General features: G+C 43.5%; 1 protein-coding gene across 12 annotated transcripts in view; it reads left to right on the top strand.

Annotated features, from left to right (window-relative positions):
• The first annotated feature begins 13,109 nt into the window (after window positions 1-13,109).
• PARD3 (par-3 family cell polarity regulator) overlaps window positions 13,110-13,842 on the top strand; it is a 620,400-nt gene continuing 619,667 nt past the window's right edge. For 4 of the 12 annotated variants that reach the window (XM_067470358.1, XM_060782527.2, XM_067470356.1 and 1 more), the window contains exon 1: window positions 13,112-13,538. In XM_067470358.1, the coding sequence (XP_067326459.1) occupies window positions 13,419-13,538 (120 nt within the window). In that variant the 5' untranslated portion in view covers window positions 13,112-13,418. Of the gene's footprint in view, window positions 13,539-13,842 lie in introns of all 12 variants that reach the window. The other 8 variants (XM_067470360.1, XM_067470359.1, XM_060782524.2 and 5 more) reach the window with 3 other exon arrangements.

Here is a 13,842-nt window from a genome sequence, read left to right as displayed (position 1 = left end):
TCCAGAACATGGCCATATAGCCCAAAAAAACCTACTACAACCCTTTGTTTCTTTGCTTTCAATGGGCCAAAGCAAATCTTATGGCAAGGATGGGGAGTCTCTGGTCTTCAAGGCTCAGATCTAGATACTAGTCTCTTGTTATCTCTGTCTGCTGACTGGAGATAAAACCAAGGGATATTGCATTAAACTGTGTTCTAAGGCAGAAAGTGCTACATTGACACTGTGTTCTGGTTTGCAGCCTGTGAAGTCATTGCATGGAAATGATCATTGTTTCCCACTGTTATACTGAGGCTTGCACATGCTTATTACAGAGCTGCCCTTTGCGTGCCTGAAAGCTGGCATTTGGGGGCTTTCTCCTGAGCAGACAGGCATGAGACTTTTCTTTGGAGGGTAAGTGGGTAAATGCACCAACGATTAAGATTTGCATCTGGCCCTACCCATTTTACTTTGGCCCCATTCCATGCCTTCAACCACCACCCATTCCTGGAATGCAGCACCCGTGACCCGTCCCAAATTGGAATTTGCTTCCCTTAGGGCTAAAAAAGTTTTCCTGCCGCTATGTTAGACTACACATACCATTGCCATTAGAAAAGGCCACCGCCTATTTTCGCTGGGATCCTATATGATCTATTATGTTATGTAACTTAATATATAGTCATCTCTCCAGACTGCAAGATTGACCTCTGAGGATTTAATAATTCCTGGTCCTCCAGTGCCACTCTGTGGTTAGATTCCACCAGAAATTAATCATAGAGTTATGCTGGAGGATTTGAAGATTCCTAGAGAAAAAACTCTCTAAAAAATCTCTAGGTCCTCCAGTGAGATTTCTTTGTCAACTTCTGGTGGAAGAGATGCTGTTTCATATTTTAAAAGAGTTTGTTCTTATTTGCGGTTTTCCACTTTCATGACTATCTTGTGACGCTTAACCCAAATGTTGAAAGCTGACTTTTTCCTTATGGAGGATTCAGATGCATAATGGGATACTGGCAAAAGTGCATGATTCCAAAGTGTAAAAAGCACATTGAGTTCAATGTCCATTAAGCATTTGGCCAGCTCCGCAGCAGCTCTCTATAGGACTGTGCAATTATATTTCCCAGAGACATAAGTCTGCTTATAAAGACTAAAGGCTCCAACGGGAATCTTTCCTGCCTCACAACTCCAGACAGAAAAGAATATACCCAGCAATAAAATTTGTGTTTGATCAGTAGCCTTCTCTTTAGCTGTTGGGTCCCTCCAAGCCCTTTCTGACTGAGGGCAAACCTATCACAGGGCAAAATTTGTTCAGATCAGGTTTGCCATTTCCTTCCTCAAGGTTGAGAGAGTGCGATTTTCCTGGGGTCATACAGGGGATTTCCACAGGCAAGTGGGTAAACGAATCCTGATCTTCCAGATTTGTAGTACGGTGCTTTAAGCACTACACTAGCTTGCAGCTTTCTTTACACATAAATAATTTTGGAGAACACATTTTATCACATTTGAATAGTGAAACAATAGCTGGAGACAACAGAGGTTTTTCCAGCATGAACACTTGTGTAGAAATGGGAATTTCAGCTTCTATTAACTACACCCAATGGCAGCCTCTCCATGTCAAGGTGATAATAAACTACTCTGAGTTTTAGTCCAAACTTTTAGGAGCTATCTAAGGTTCTGAATATAATAGGTTCAGCGCCTTTGGTATTTCCTTTAAAGTTTGGACTAAAACCCAGAATGGATCCAACAACAGACATCAAAGCCACTAGCCAATTCTTACTTTTCTTTCTACATGTCCTTCTTCCTGGTTACTAAAAGCACAAGAATCATGTTTTCTAGTAGTTAATAGAGATAACAAATGGCCCATAAAACTGCGTATTACCATGCTACTGTGAAAATTATTTATTAAGAGCTTATCCCTTGACTACGTTGCCTCCCTCCAGCTACTGCTCCTGAGCAATGTTCTTCAGGTGGCATCTCGAAAATAATAGCAACAGAGTGATTTATCCTCCTCCCCTCTGTGAGGCATACTTCCCAACAACCTCCCTTGATCACTCGAAATAATAGAGTGGCATCAGGTTAATGGAAAACTCTGCTTTTCCGTAATACATTTGACAAAGCGGTGCTGTAAAACAAAGAATGCCTTTGCTTGGGCTAAGAGGCATATCAGCTGTAAACTGTTTTATGGTAGTTTTGTTTTTATCTTTTCATTTTAGGGCAACTGGGAAATTATGGGCAATAATAAGGTCTCATCTGGCACTAGCTAAATTATTTACTAGCAATATAAATTAAAAATAGTAGCCACCTTTGGACTGAATGAATGGGATTTTGAACAGTTTAGGCAAACCCTTCAGATGTTGTTGGACTGCAGGGGCCCATCTTCCCTAGCCAGCATAGCTAATGGTGGAGAATGCTGGGAGTTGCAACTGTAAGGCTGTATGATTCCCACTCTGGGGTAAAGGTAAAGGTAAAGGTTTTCCCTTGACATTGTCTAGTTGTGTCCAACTCCCGGGGATGGTGCTCATCTCCATTTCTAAGCCGAAGAGCCGGCGTTGTCTGTAGACGTCTCCAAGGTCATGTGGCTGGCATGACTGCATGGAGCGGCATTACTTTCCCGCTGGCACAGTACTTATTGATCTATTCACATTTGCATGTTTTTGAACTGCTAGGTTTGCAGAAGCCGGGGCTAACAGCGGGAGCTCACCCCGCTTCCTGGATTCGAACCACCAACCTTTTGGTCAGCAAGTTGAGCAGCTCAGCGGTTAAACCTGTTGTACCACTGGGGGCTCTGGGATAGCACAACAGCCCCATATTTCCTCTAGAGTAAGTCACACCAAATTCAATGTGATTTCTTTTTATTAAAATATACTACTGCAATATTGTCCACATTTATCTGGGAATATTTCTAAATATGTATGCATAAGGTCCAGCTGCAGTGTACTTTGATGGTATTTGCCTGTGAGGCCAAGAAAGGATTTTATTTAGTGTGACAAGAAGTATATTGACAAACAGGAATGTGTCCAGAGTAGGGTGACCAAAATAGTCAGAAGTCTGGAAGGCCTATGAGGGGCGGCTTAGGGAGTTGGTTATGTTTAGCTTGGAGAATAGAAGGTCAAGGAATGATATATTAGCCATGTTTAAATATTTGAAAAGATGCCATCAGTAAGAGCTATTTGACGGAGGAATATGCTGCCTTGAAATAAGGTGGTCTCTTTCTCTGAAGCTGGATGCCCATCTGTCAAAAATACTATGGATATACCTGCATGGCACCAGGTTGGACTAGTTGACCACGTGGTCTCTTCCAACTGTGATAAAGTAATAGTGGATAATTAACATGGAAAGTAAGGCTATACATTCTCCCTAGTATCAAAAGCATTGGTTTGAATGTTAGATGAGAACTTATTTAGTTGAAGGTTTGAATTCTCACTCTGCCCTGGAAACCCATTTGCTAACCTTGTGCAAGTCATATTCTCACAGCTACAGAGGAGCCCCTGGTGGTGCAATGAGTTAAACCCTTGTGCCGGCAGGACTGCTGACTGAAAGGTCGTTGGTTTGAATCCAGAGAGCAGGGTGAGCTCCCATCTGCCAGCTCCAGCTTCCTGTGTGGGGACCTGAGAGGAGCCTTCCACACGATGGTAAAAATCCAGGTGTCACCTGGGCAACATTCTTGCAGATGGCCAATTCTCTCACACCAGAAACGACTTGCAGTTTCTCAAGTTGCTCCTGACATGAAAAAAGCCACAGAGGAAGGTAAAGGCATAGATCTTCTGAATAACATTTGCCACAAGTTAGAGTCAACTTGCTAGCATACAACAACAAATACAAAGCAAAGTCATATATTAGTTATATTGTTGTTGGGTTGCAACTTCCAGCCATACTCACATTTAATTATGCTGGCTAGGGCTACTGGGATTTGCAGTCCAGCAATATCCGGAGAGCCCATGATCCCTCCTTTATAAGTTTCAAGCATGTCAATAATGTATGTGTGTGTGTGTGTGTGTGTTGTGACCCATTCCTTTCTGACCTTCGGCGAGCCTATTCCATAGTGGGAATAAGATACATTCCTTAGAAGTGTTGGCATGATTTTGAAAAGTTTCTTAGGCTTTGAAAATGACTTCTACCATAGGTATGATCCCCTGAAAATCACAGACCTGCATTTAGACTATTAGTTCCATTGAAATCAATGGAACTAAGCTCTTGTATAACCAATTTCAGAACAGAAGTATTAGAAGTATTAGCTCCCCACTGAGAGTAATTCCTCTTTAGACTCTTAATTTCTTAGCTCCCAGTATGTATTTAATTAAAGCACTTTTGCAGATATAAAATTCAAGATCATTTTAAGAGGAAGTAATTGCTGATAAGTGTGTTGTTGATTGTATTTGTGGGTCACCATTTTGCAGAAAAGATACACACATGATTTTACAATTACCCATAATACAGGTAGAGCATCTCTTATCCAAAATGCTTGGGATCAGAAAGGTTCTGTGTACTTGAATATACATCATACAATCTTGGAAGTGGGACCCAAGTCTAGACACGAAGTTCATTTATGTTATACACATTAGGTAAAGGTAAAGGTTTTCCCCTGACATTAAGTCCAGTTGTGCCCAACTCTGGGGGTTGGCGCTCACCTCCATTTCTAAGTACATCCATAGACACCTCCAAGATCATGTGGCTGGCATGACTGCATGGAGAATCATTACTTCCCCGCTGGAGCGGCATCTATTGATCTACTCACGTTTGCATGTTTTCAAACTGCTAGGTTGCCAGAAGCTGGAGCTAACAGCGGGAGTTCATACTGCTACCCGGATTCGAACCCGCAACCTTTCGGTTTGCAAGTTCAGCATCTCAGCACTTTAACTCACTGCGCCACTGGCTTATATACATTGCCTGAAGGTAAATCTATATAAATAAAAATGTAATGTTTGCTTGTGGGATTAACATAACTCAAAAACCACTGGATGAAATGCTGCCAAATTTGGCCACAAGACACCTAGTAACCCAAAGAGTGAGCATCATTCAAAAAATTGATTTTGTCATTTGGGAGTTGTAGTTGCTGGGATTTATAGAAAACCTACAATCAAAGAGCATTCTGAACTCTACCAATGATGGAATGGAACCAAACATGGCACACAGAACTCCCATGACCAACAGAAAACACTAGAAGGGTTTGGTGGGCATTGACCTTGAGTTTGGGAGTTGTAGTTCACCTACATCCAGAGAGCACTGTGGACTCAAACTATGATGAATCTGGACCAAACTTGGCATAAATATTCAATTTTCCCAGATATGAACACAGATAGAGTTTGGGGGAAATAGACCTTGACATTTGGGAGTTGTATTTACTGGGATTTACAGTTCACCTACAATCAAGGAGCCTTCTGAACCCCATATATATATGAGATTCACACACACACACATAGTATTATAGATTTGAAAGGGACCCCTAAAGAAGGACAATTATATGTTGCATGTTCCAGAGTAGGCAAATCAGACAATCTCCACATCAACACTGACAAAAGAACAACAAGAAATACTGTTTACCCACAAGAATAAATAAATTACATAGATTAAAAACCAAAACTTTGTAATTACTTTATTTTTCAGATCAGTTGACTGGGCCACAGCAACGCGTGGCAGCGGATGGCTAGTTTATATCATATTTTAAAGAATTTTGTATATGAAGCATACACTAAATCATCAGAAAGCAAAGGCTATCTCAGCCATTCATTTGGACCATTTCGGAGTATTTTGGAATTCTGGATAAGCACTTTGCAGTATATCTGGGCTGATATAAGGGTTGGGATTCGTCACAGCATCAAATGACTGTCAGGTAGAATTGTCCTCATAGCCACCACCCACCATTTAGGTCTCCCTACAACGATACACCAGATTACAAATCAAAGTCCTGCCTGAATGTAAAATTTTTTGTCTTTGGATAGAAAGACAACCAAGAGGGAGTTAATCTATCTTAAAGTGTCAGGGAGTTCCAGAGCCTGGGTGCATCCATTCAGTGCACACTTGCATTTCCTTTACACATACCTCTATGGGACCAAAAGAATTATTTTCCTAAGGATTGTAAAACTGGGTTGCTGTGCATAGTATGATTGTCATTGTGTTTACTCACAAGCCAACCAGCAGAATAAACAAAATCACACATCCTGCAACCAGAACCTATGCAGGTTTCCTGCGTCCCCTCCAGTCTCTAAGAGGGCTTACTCACACTACATAATTATATTGTTCTTATTCCACTTTAACTGGCATACTTCTGGGCTGTATGGCCATGTTCCAGAAGCATTCTCTCCTGACATTTTGACCACATCTATGGCAGCCATCCTCAGAGGTTGTGAGGTCTGTTGGAAACTAGGCAAATGAGGTTTATATATCTGTGGAATGTCCAAGGTGGGAGAAAAAAAACCCGTGTCTGTTTGAGGCAGGTGTGAATGTTGCAATTGGCCACCTTGATTAGCATTAAATGGCCTTGCAGCTTCAAAGCCTGGCTGATTCCTGCATGGGGGAATCCTTTGTTGGGAGGTGTTAGCTGGCCCTGATTAAAGCTCATATGGCTCATATAAAGGGGAACAGGATCTTCCCTGTATAGTCTAATCGACAGTAAACTTCAACATGTTGTCTCATGTTCCACTTCATTTAATGGGACTTGATGTCTCCCTATTCATTATACTTAGTGCTCTTCTAGCCCAAAGCTTTTAATTTATGATCATTTATCTGGGAATAGGATTATTAAATACAGTGGGACTCACATCTGAGTACAGTTACATAGGACTATTCTGTACGTCTGCAACATTAACCCCACTTACGTAGGAGTAAATTCCTGTTGAATACAACAGGACCCAATTCTGAGCAAATCTGTACATGACTGCATATGTTTTATCTCATAGGTTCTCATATGAACTCTGGGAAACAGGCCATTATACACACCCATTTGACAGATGGAGAACAGAGATACTGTTTACCTGTGGTTAGTGAACTATGCAGCTGAAAAGGAATGTGAATCTAAACAGCATTTTCCAAAACTGAGCACATCCTTCCATTCTCTACCGATTTCAAGAATCCTGGAAATACATCCAAGAAAAGATGTAACTTGCTCACTCATTATGAGATTGGTTTTAAGTATACAATTATACATTTATAGATTCTCTAGTGCTGCTTTATGGTCAGCTTCTGCCAGAGTTCCCCACAGAGTCACACTGGAGGACCCAGAGATTCCTAGCAAGAGGTTATCTCAGAAAAAATAGTGTTTTTTAATTCACATTTTCCCCACTTTTGTGGGGTTCCTGAGCCCCTAACCCAGACATGGGCAAACTTTGGCCCATCTACTGGCTGTTAGGAATTGTGGGTGCTGAAGTCCAAAACACATGCCTGCCCTAACCCCACTGTACATACATAAGCAAGTATAAGTAAAGGTAAAGGTTTTCCCCTGACATAAAGGCCAGTCATGTCCGACTCTGGGGGTTGGTGTTCATCTCCATTTCTAAGCCAGAGCCAGCGTTGTCCATAGACACCTCCAAGGTCATGTGGCCAGCATGACCGCATGGAGCACTGTTATCTTCCCGCCAGAGTGTTACCTATTGATCTACTCACATTTGCATGTTTTCAAACTGCTATGTTGGCAGAAGCTAGGGCTATCAGTAGGAGCTCACCCCGCTCCCTGGATTCGAACCTACAACCTTTCGTTTAGCAAGTTCAGCAGCTCAATGGTTTAACGCACTGTGCCACTGGGGGCAAGTATAAAGGTGACTCTATGGGTTCAACCCCATTCTAATCATCAGAAAGGCTCAAAGAAGAAGAGTGCTGCAATTCTCTTGTTATCATTCAAACAAATGGTAAAAAATGGTACACAATCAAAGAACAGGCTTCAACAAAGCGTGGTTCAGTTTTGTTTTTCCAGGAGCAGGTCTGGGCCTGCAGGCCAGTTGCAGTCCAATGCACACCCATCAGTTCACTGGATCAGGCCATCCCTTTTATCACTTGATTTTACTGATTGCAGAAACCGGCTTTGAGAGCTCCCGTGGTGGTGCCTTCAAGGTTTCCTTGTATGTCTTGACTTGCAAAGGAGACAACCTTTGCCGTAAAACTCTGGTCTATTCTGGCTGGAATCACTGGGTTTCTTTGAGTTTTCCGGGCTGTATGGCCATGTTCCAGAAGCATTATCTCCTGACGTTTCACCCACATCTATGGCAGGCATCCTCAGAGGTTGTGAGGTCTGTTGGAAACTAGGCAAGAAGACTCCAGGACAAGATTACACAATTTCATCTCTTCTTCTCACAGTTGAATTGATTTAGCGCAAATGACTTTTGCACTTCAACTCGGTTTGCATCACCTGAAGTAAGCAGAAGGAAAAATGGAAGGGGGAGAGAGAAATTGGGACATTTGAAGAGCATCTGAAAAAGTGGGCTTACAAATTAATCAGTATCATCCCTGTCAAATGGAGGCTGTTAAGAGGATATGATCTTAAGAAATACTACTGATGCATGGTTAAATTTGAACTAGAGGCATTTTCACTGTGAAAAGCTCTGGGGTTTGCAGCCTCTGTGTGTGGTGTAAAGATAAAGATAAAGGTAGTCCCCTGACATTAAGTCCAGTCGTGTCCAACTCTGGGGTGTGGTGCTCATCTCTAAGCCGAAGAGCCGGCGTTGTCCGTAGACACCTCCAAGGTTATGTGGCCATCATGACTGCATGGAGCGCCGTTACCTTCCCGCCAGAGCGGTACCTATTGATCTACTCCACCTTCAAATTAATGTTGACCCCAATGAGATCAATCAGTATTTATGTTATGAAATTGTACCTAAGAATGCAAGCTTAATAACCCTGTGGCCCATGTGCAACAAATGAAGCAAGGCATGTTTTGAGCAATCTTTGGGCCTGGGGCTCAGGAGATTTCCATTCATGAACGTCTTGGCTTTTTGGATCTGGATTAAGATCAAGTTTTCAAGATGAAATGCTCTTTTCTGAAGCCTTTCTTACTGGGACACCAGGGTTTGAATTCCTGCTCAGCTTTGGAAACCTATTGGGCGACCTTAGGCAAGTTACATCCCTCAGCCTCAGAGGAAGGCAAAGCCAACCCACCTCTGAATAAATCTTGCCAAGAAAACCCCGTAACAAGTTGGCCTTGAACCTTTGCATAGTATGGTTGTAATCATGTTTACTCACAAGTCACCCAGCAAAATAAACACAGTTCCCCATCCTGTAACCAGAACCTGTGCAGGTTTCCTCAAATCTCTAAGAGGGCTTACTCACACTACATAATTATAGTGTTCTTATTCCATTTTAACTGGCATACTTCCATCCTGTGGGCTCCTGGGATTTTTAGTTTGGTGCACTAAAGGGCTTTGGCAGTTCTAAATACTGCTCACTAAACTACCTATAGAGAATTAGTGCAGCACAATGGTTTAAGTCAGGGGTCCTCAAACTTTTTAAACAGAGGGCCAGGTCACAGTCCTTCAAACTGTTGGAGGGCCGGGTTATAATTTGGAAAAAAATCCATGAATGAATTCCTATGCACACTGCACATATCTTATTTGTAGTGCAAAAAACACTTCAAAACAATACAATAATTAAAATGAATAACAATTTTAACAAATATAAACTTATTAGTATTTCAATGGCTGATGAGATGGGATTGTTGTTGTGGTTGTTGTTGTGGTTATGTGCTTTCAAGTCATTTCAGACATAGGTTGACCCTCAGCAAGGGCAGGGTAAATTACCTTGGAGGGCCATATCCAGCCCTTGGGTCTTAGATTGAGGACCCCTGGTTTAAGTGATTAACTATTTTTAAGGAGACAAGGGTTTGAATCCTTACTCTTACATGGGGACCGCCTGGGTGATTCTGGACAAGTAACATTCTCTCAGGTTCAGAGAAAGGTGAACTCAGAAATATGAAAGAGTAGAGCTTGTGGTCTACCTAGGTAAGTGTGAATGTTGCAATTAGCCACCTTGATTAGCATTTAGTGGCCTTGCAGCTTCAAAGCCTATCTGGTTGCTGCCTGGGGGGATCCTGTGTTGAACAAAATCTGGCTAGGTAAAGATTTTCCCCTGACATTAAGTCCAGTTGTGTCCGGCTCTAGGGGGTGGTGCTCATCTCCATTTCTAAGTTGAAGAGCTGTTGTAGTTCGTAGACACCTCCAACCATGCTGGCATGACTGCATGGAGCTCTGTTACCTTCCTGCCGGAGTGTTACCTACTGATCTACTCACATTTTGCGTGTTTTCAAACTGCTAGGTTGGCAGAAGCTGGGGCTGACAGTGGGAGTTCAAACCGCACCCCAGATTAGAACCTGCAACTTTTTGGAAAGCGAGTTCATGCAGCTCAGTGGACCTTGTCGGCTCTGTGGTCTAGAAATGGAGATGAGTACCACCCCACAGAATTGGACAAAACTGGACTTAATGTCAGGGAAAACCTTTACCTAGCCAGATTTTAACACAAAACATTTAGCTCATATACATACATACACATACACACACACTCACATATGTATATGTATCTCTGTGTGTGTATGTCTGTGTGTATATATACACACACGCAAACACACACACATACATACATACATATATATATATACATGTATATGTATGTAAAAGGTAAAGGTTTTCCCCTGACATTAAATTCAGTCGTGTCCGACTCTGGGGGCTGGTGCTTATCTCCATTTCTAAGCCAAAGAGCCGGCATTGTCTGTAATAATAATAATAATATAATAATAATAAACTTTATTTATACCCCGCTACCATCTCCCCAAGGGACTCGGTGCGGCTTACATGAGGCCAAGCCCGAAGTACATCAAACAACATCAATAACACAACATTAATAAACAATCAATAAAATACAAATCATATAAATCACATAACAAAAACAATAATCAATAATGACATATTAAAAATGGCCGGGCCAAATGTAATAGATTGAAATTGAAAATATGCTGACATGAACAGGCAACATGTAACTGGGATAGGATTTTTCAGAGAGAAACGAGGGAACGCAATCCATCCTGTCAGTATTAAAGTGCATTATGAGGGCATATTGCTGAGAGTTCTCCTTATTCTGGGAAGGCACACTGGAACAACCATGTTTTCAAGCTCCTCCTAAAGACCACCAATGTTGGGGCATGTCTAATGTCCCTGAGAAGTTAATTCCAGAGTTGAGGGACCACCACCGAGAAGGTCCTCTTTCTTGTCCGTAGACACCTCCAAGGTTATGTGGCTGGCATGACTGCATGGAGCGCCGTTATATATATATATATACCCATACATATATATATACACACACATATATACCTATGTATGTGTATGTATGTATATGTACATACACATACACTACATTCGCAGCTGACAATGGAAGCTCAGGTCACTGCTGCCAGCAAACAGGCCTTTTTCCATCTACGACAAGCGAGGCAATTGGCACCCTACCTATCTGATGAGGCTCTGGCAACAGTCATCCATGCCACAGTCACATCTAGGCTGGACTATTGCAGCGCCCTGTATGTTGGCCTTCCGATGTCTACGACCCGAAAGCTCTGTATTGTTCAGAATGTGGCAGCCAGGCTACTCACAAGAACGCCCATGAAATGCCATATAACACCAGTGTTGCGGCATTTGCATTGGCTTCCAACTGATTACTGTGGTCTATATAAGATGCTAGTTCTGACCTTTAAAATTCTTTACCGCCAGGGTCCATCGTATCTTAGGGACCGCCTCTCCTTCTACCATCATCGGAGGTCGCAACGACCATCCCAACTGACTTACTTTATATACCGGGTCCTAGAGAAGTGCACTTGGAAAGGACCAGACGCAGAGCTTTTTCTTCTTCTGCCCTGCCTTGTGGAATTCCTTGCCACCCTATATGAAAGCCATTAGTGAGTTAGAGCCTTTTACCCTAGCACTTAAAACCTGGCTTTTTACTAGAGCTTTTGATCTTTGTTAATTTTATCAATATCTGTATTTTTATGCTTTACAATTTTAGCTTGTAAATCGCCTAGAGCATCTTGGATGGAGGGCGATTAATAAGTAATTAAATGGTGATGATGAAATATATATGTACATATATATACATGTACATTTTTGAGTCTTAACTCCATATATATATATATATATATATATGTATGATCTTGGGGTCCTCGTGGACAACAAGTTAAACATGAGCTAACAAAAGCCAATGGGATTTTGGCCTGCATTAATAGGAGCATAGTGTCTAGATCTAGGGAAGTAATGCTACCCCTCTATTCTGCTCTGGTTAGACCACACCTGGAATATTGTGTCCAATTCTGGGCACCACAATTCAAGAGAGATATTGACAAGCTGGAATGTCTCCAGAGGAGGGCGACTAAAATGATCAAGGGTCTGGAGAACAAGCCCTATGAGGAGCGGCTTAAGGAGCTGGGCATGTTTAGCCTGAAGAAGAGAAGGCTGAGAGGAGATATGATAGCTATGTATAAATATGTGAGAGGAAACCACAAGGAGGAGGGAGCAAGCTTGTTTTCTGCTTCCCTGGAGACTAGGAACAATGGCTTCAGACTACAAGAGAGGAGATTCCATCTGAACACGAGAAAGAACTTCCTGTCTGCGAGAGCCATTCAGCAGTGGAACTCTCTGCCCCGGAGTGTGGTGGAGGCTCCTTCTTTGGAAGCTTTTAAACAGGGGCTGGATGGCCATCTGTCAGGGGTGATTTGAATGCAATATTCCTGCTTCAGAAAGTACACGGAATGATAGAATCATAGAGTTGGAAGAGGTTCCTGCCTCTTGCAGAATTCTGGGGTTTGTAGTTTTGTGCGCCTGTTCCAAGCTTCTTCCTAAACTACAAACTCCAGAATTCTGCAGGAGGCAGAAACCGGATTTGAAGTGGATTCCCCCCCCCCCCCCGCCCCCTAGTGTGATATTCTAGGATAGATCAGGCATGGGCAAACTTGGGCCCTCCCTCCAGGTGTTTTGGACTCCAACCGCCGGTAGGCGGTTAGGAATGGTGGGAGTTGGAGTCCAAAACAGCTGGAGGGAGGGCCCAAGTTTGCCCCTGCCTGGGAGGGGGGTAGACCTGAAATGTCCAGAGTGTCAACAAAAGAAAGAGGGGAGAGGTATCCAAAAGGAGCGCCTTCTCTTCCCTTAGGAGGGAAGGGAGGGAGGCGTGGGCAGGAGAGGCGGGCGAAGAGAAGGAGAGAAAGAGAGAGAAAAGGAGGGCGGCCCAGTCCGTGCGAAGGGACGCGGGAGGCGGGAAGGAAGGAAAGAAGGCAGGCAGGAAGGCGAGGCGACGCTGAACAGGTGGCCAGAGGCAGCGGGCAGGAAGGCAGGCAGGCAGGCAGCAGAGCCTCCTCCTTCTCCTCATCTTCCTCCTCCTCCTTCTTCTCCTCTTGTTGGCCCACAGCATGTGAAGGGCCATCCACCCGCGGAGGCGCCTTGACCCGCTCTTCCCTTCCTCTTGGGCCTCTTGGGCCGTGGGAGGGGAGGATGAAAGTCACGGTCTGCTTCGGGCGGACCCGGGTGGTCGTGCCCTGCGGCGACGGGAACCTCCAGGTGGGCAGCCTTATCGAGCAAGCCGTGACCAGGTACAGGAAGGCCGTGGCGAAGGTGAGTCTGGGGCTTTGTATCCATGTGTGTGTGTGCGCATTATTATTATTATTATTTATTATTTCATTCACTTATACCCCGCCCTTCTCACCCCGGGGGGGACTCAGGGCGGCTTACAGGGGAGGGCACAATTAGATGCCCGAACACATAACAAGTAATACAAAAAGTAATACATTCAGTTGGGAAGAAGAAGGGAGCCCGAGAAGAGCGCGCCCGGGATCAATATGGCGCTTCCTGGCCTGGGGAGGGCTGGCGAGGGAAGAGGGAGCAAAGTGGGCCAAAGGAGAGCCCTGGAAGGAAGGGC

The sequence above is a fragment of the Anolis sagrei genome, chromosome 6, assembly GCF_037176765.1.
Source record: "Anolis sagrei isolate rAnoSag1 chromosome 6, rAnoSag1.mat, whole genome shotgun sequence".
NCBI classification, from domain to species: Eukaryota; Metazoa; Chordata; class Lepidosauria; order Squamata; family Dactyloidae; genus Anolis; species Anolis sagrei.
Note: the sequence above shows the minus strand (reverse complement) of the source record. Positions and strands in the feature narration are given on the sequence as shown.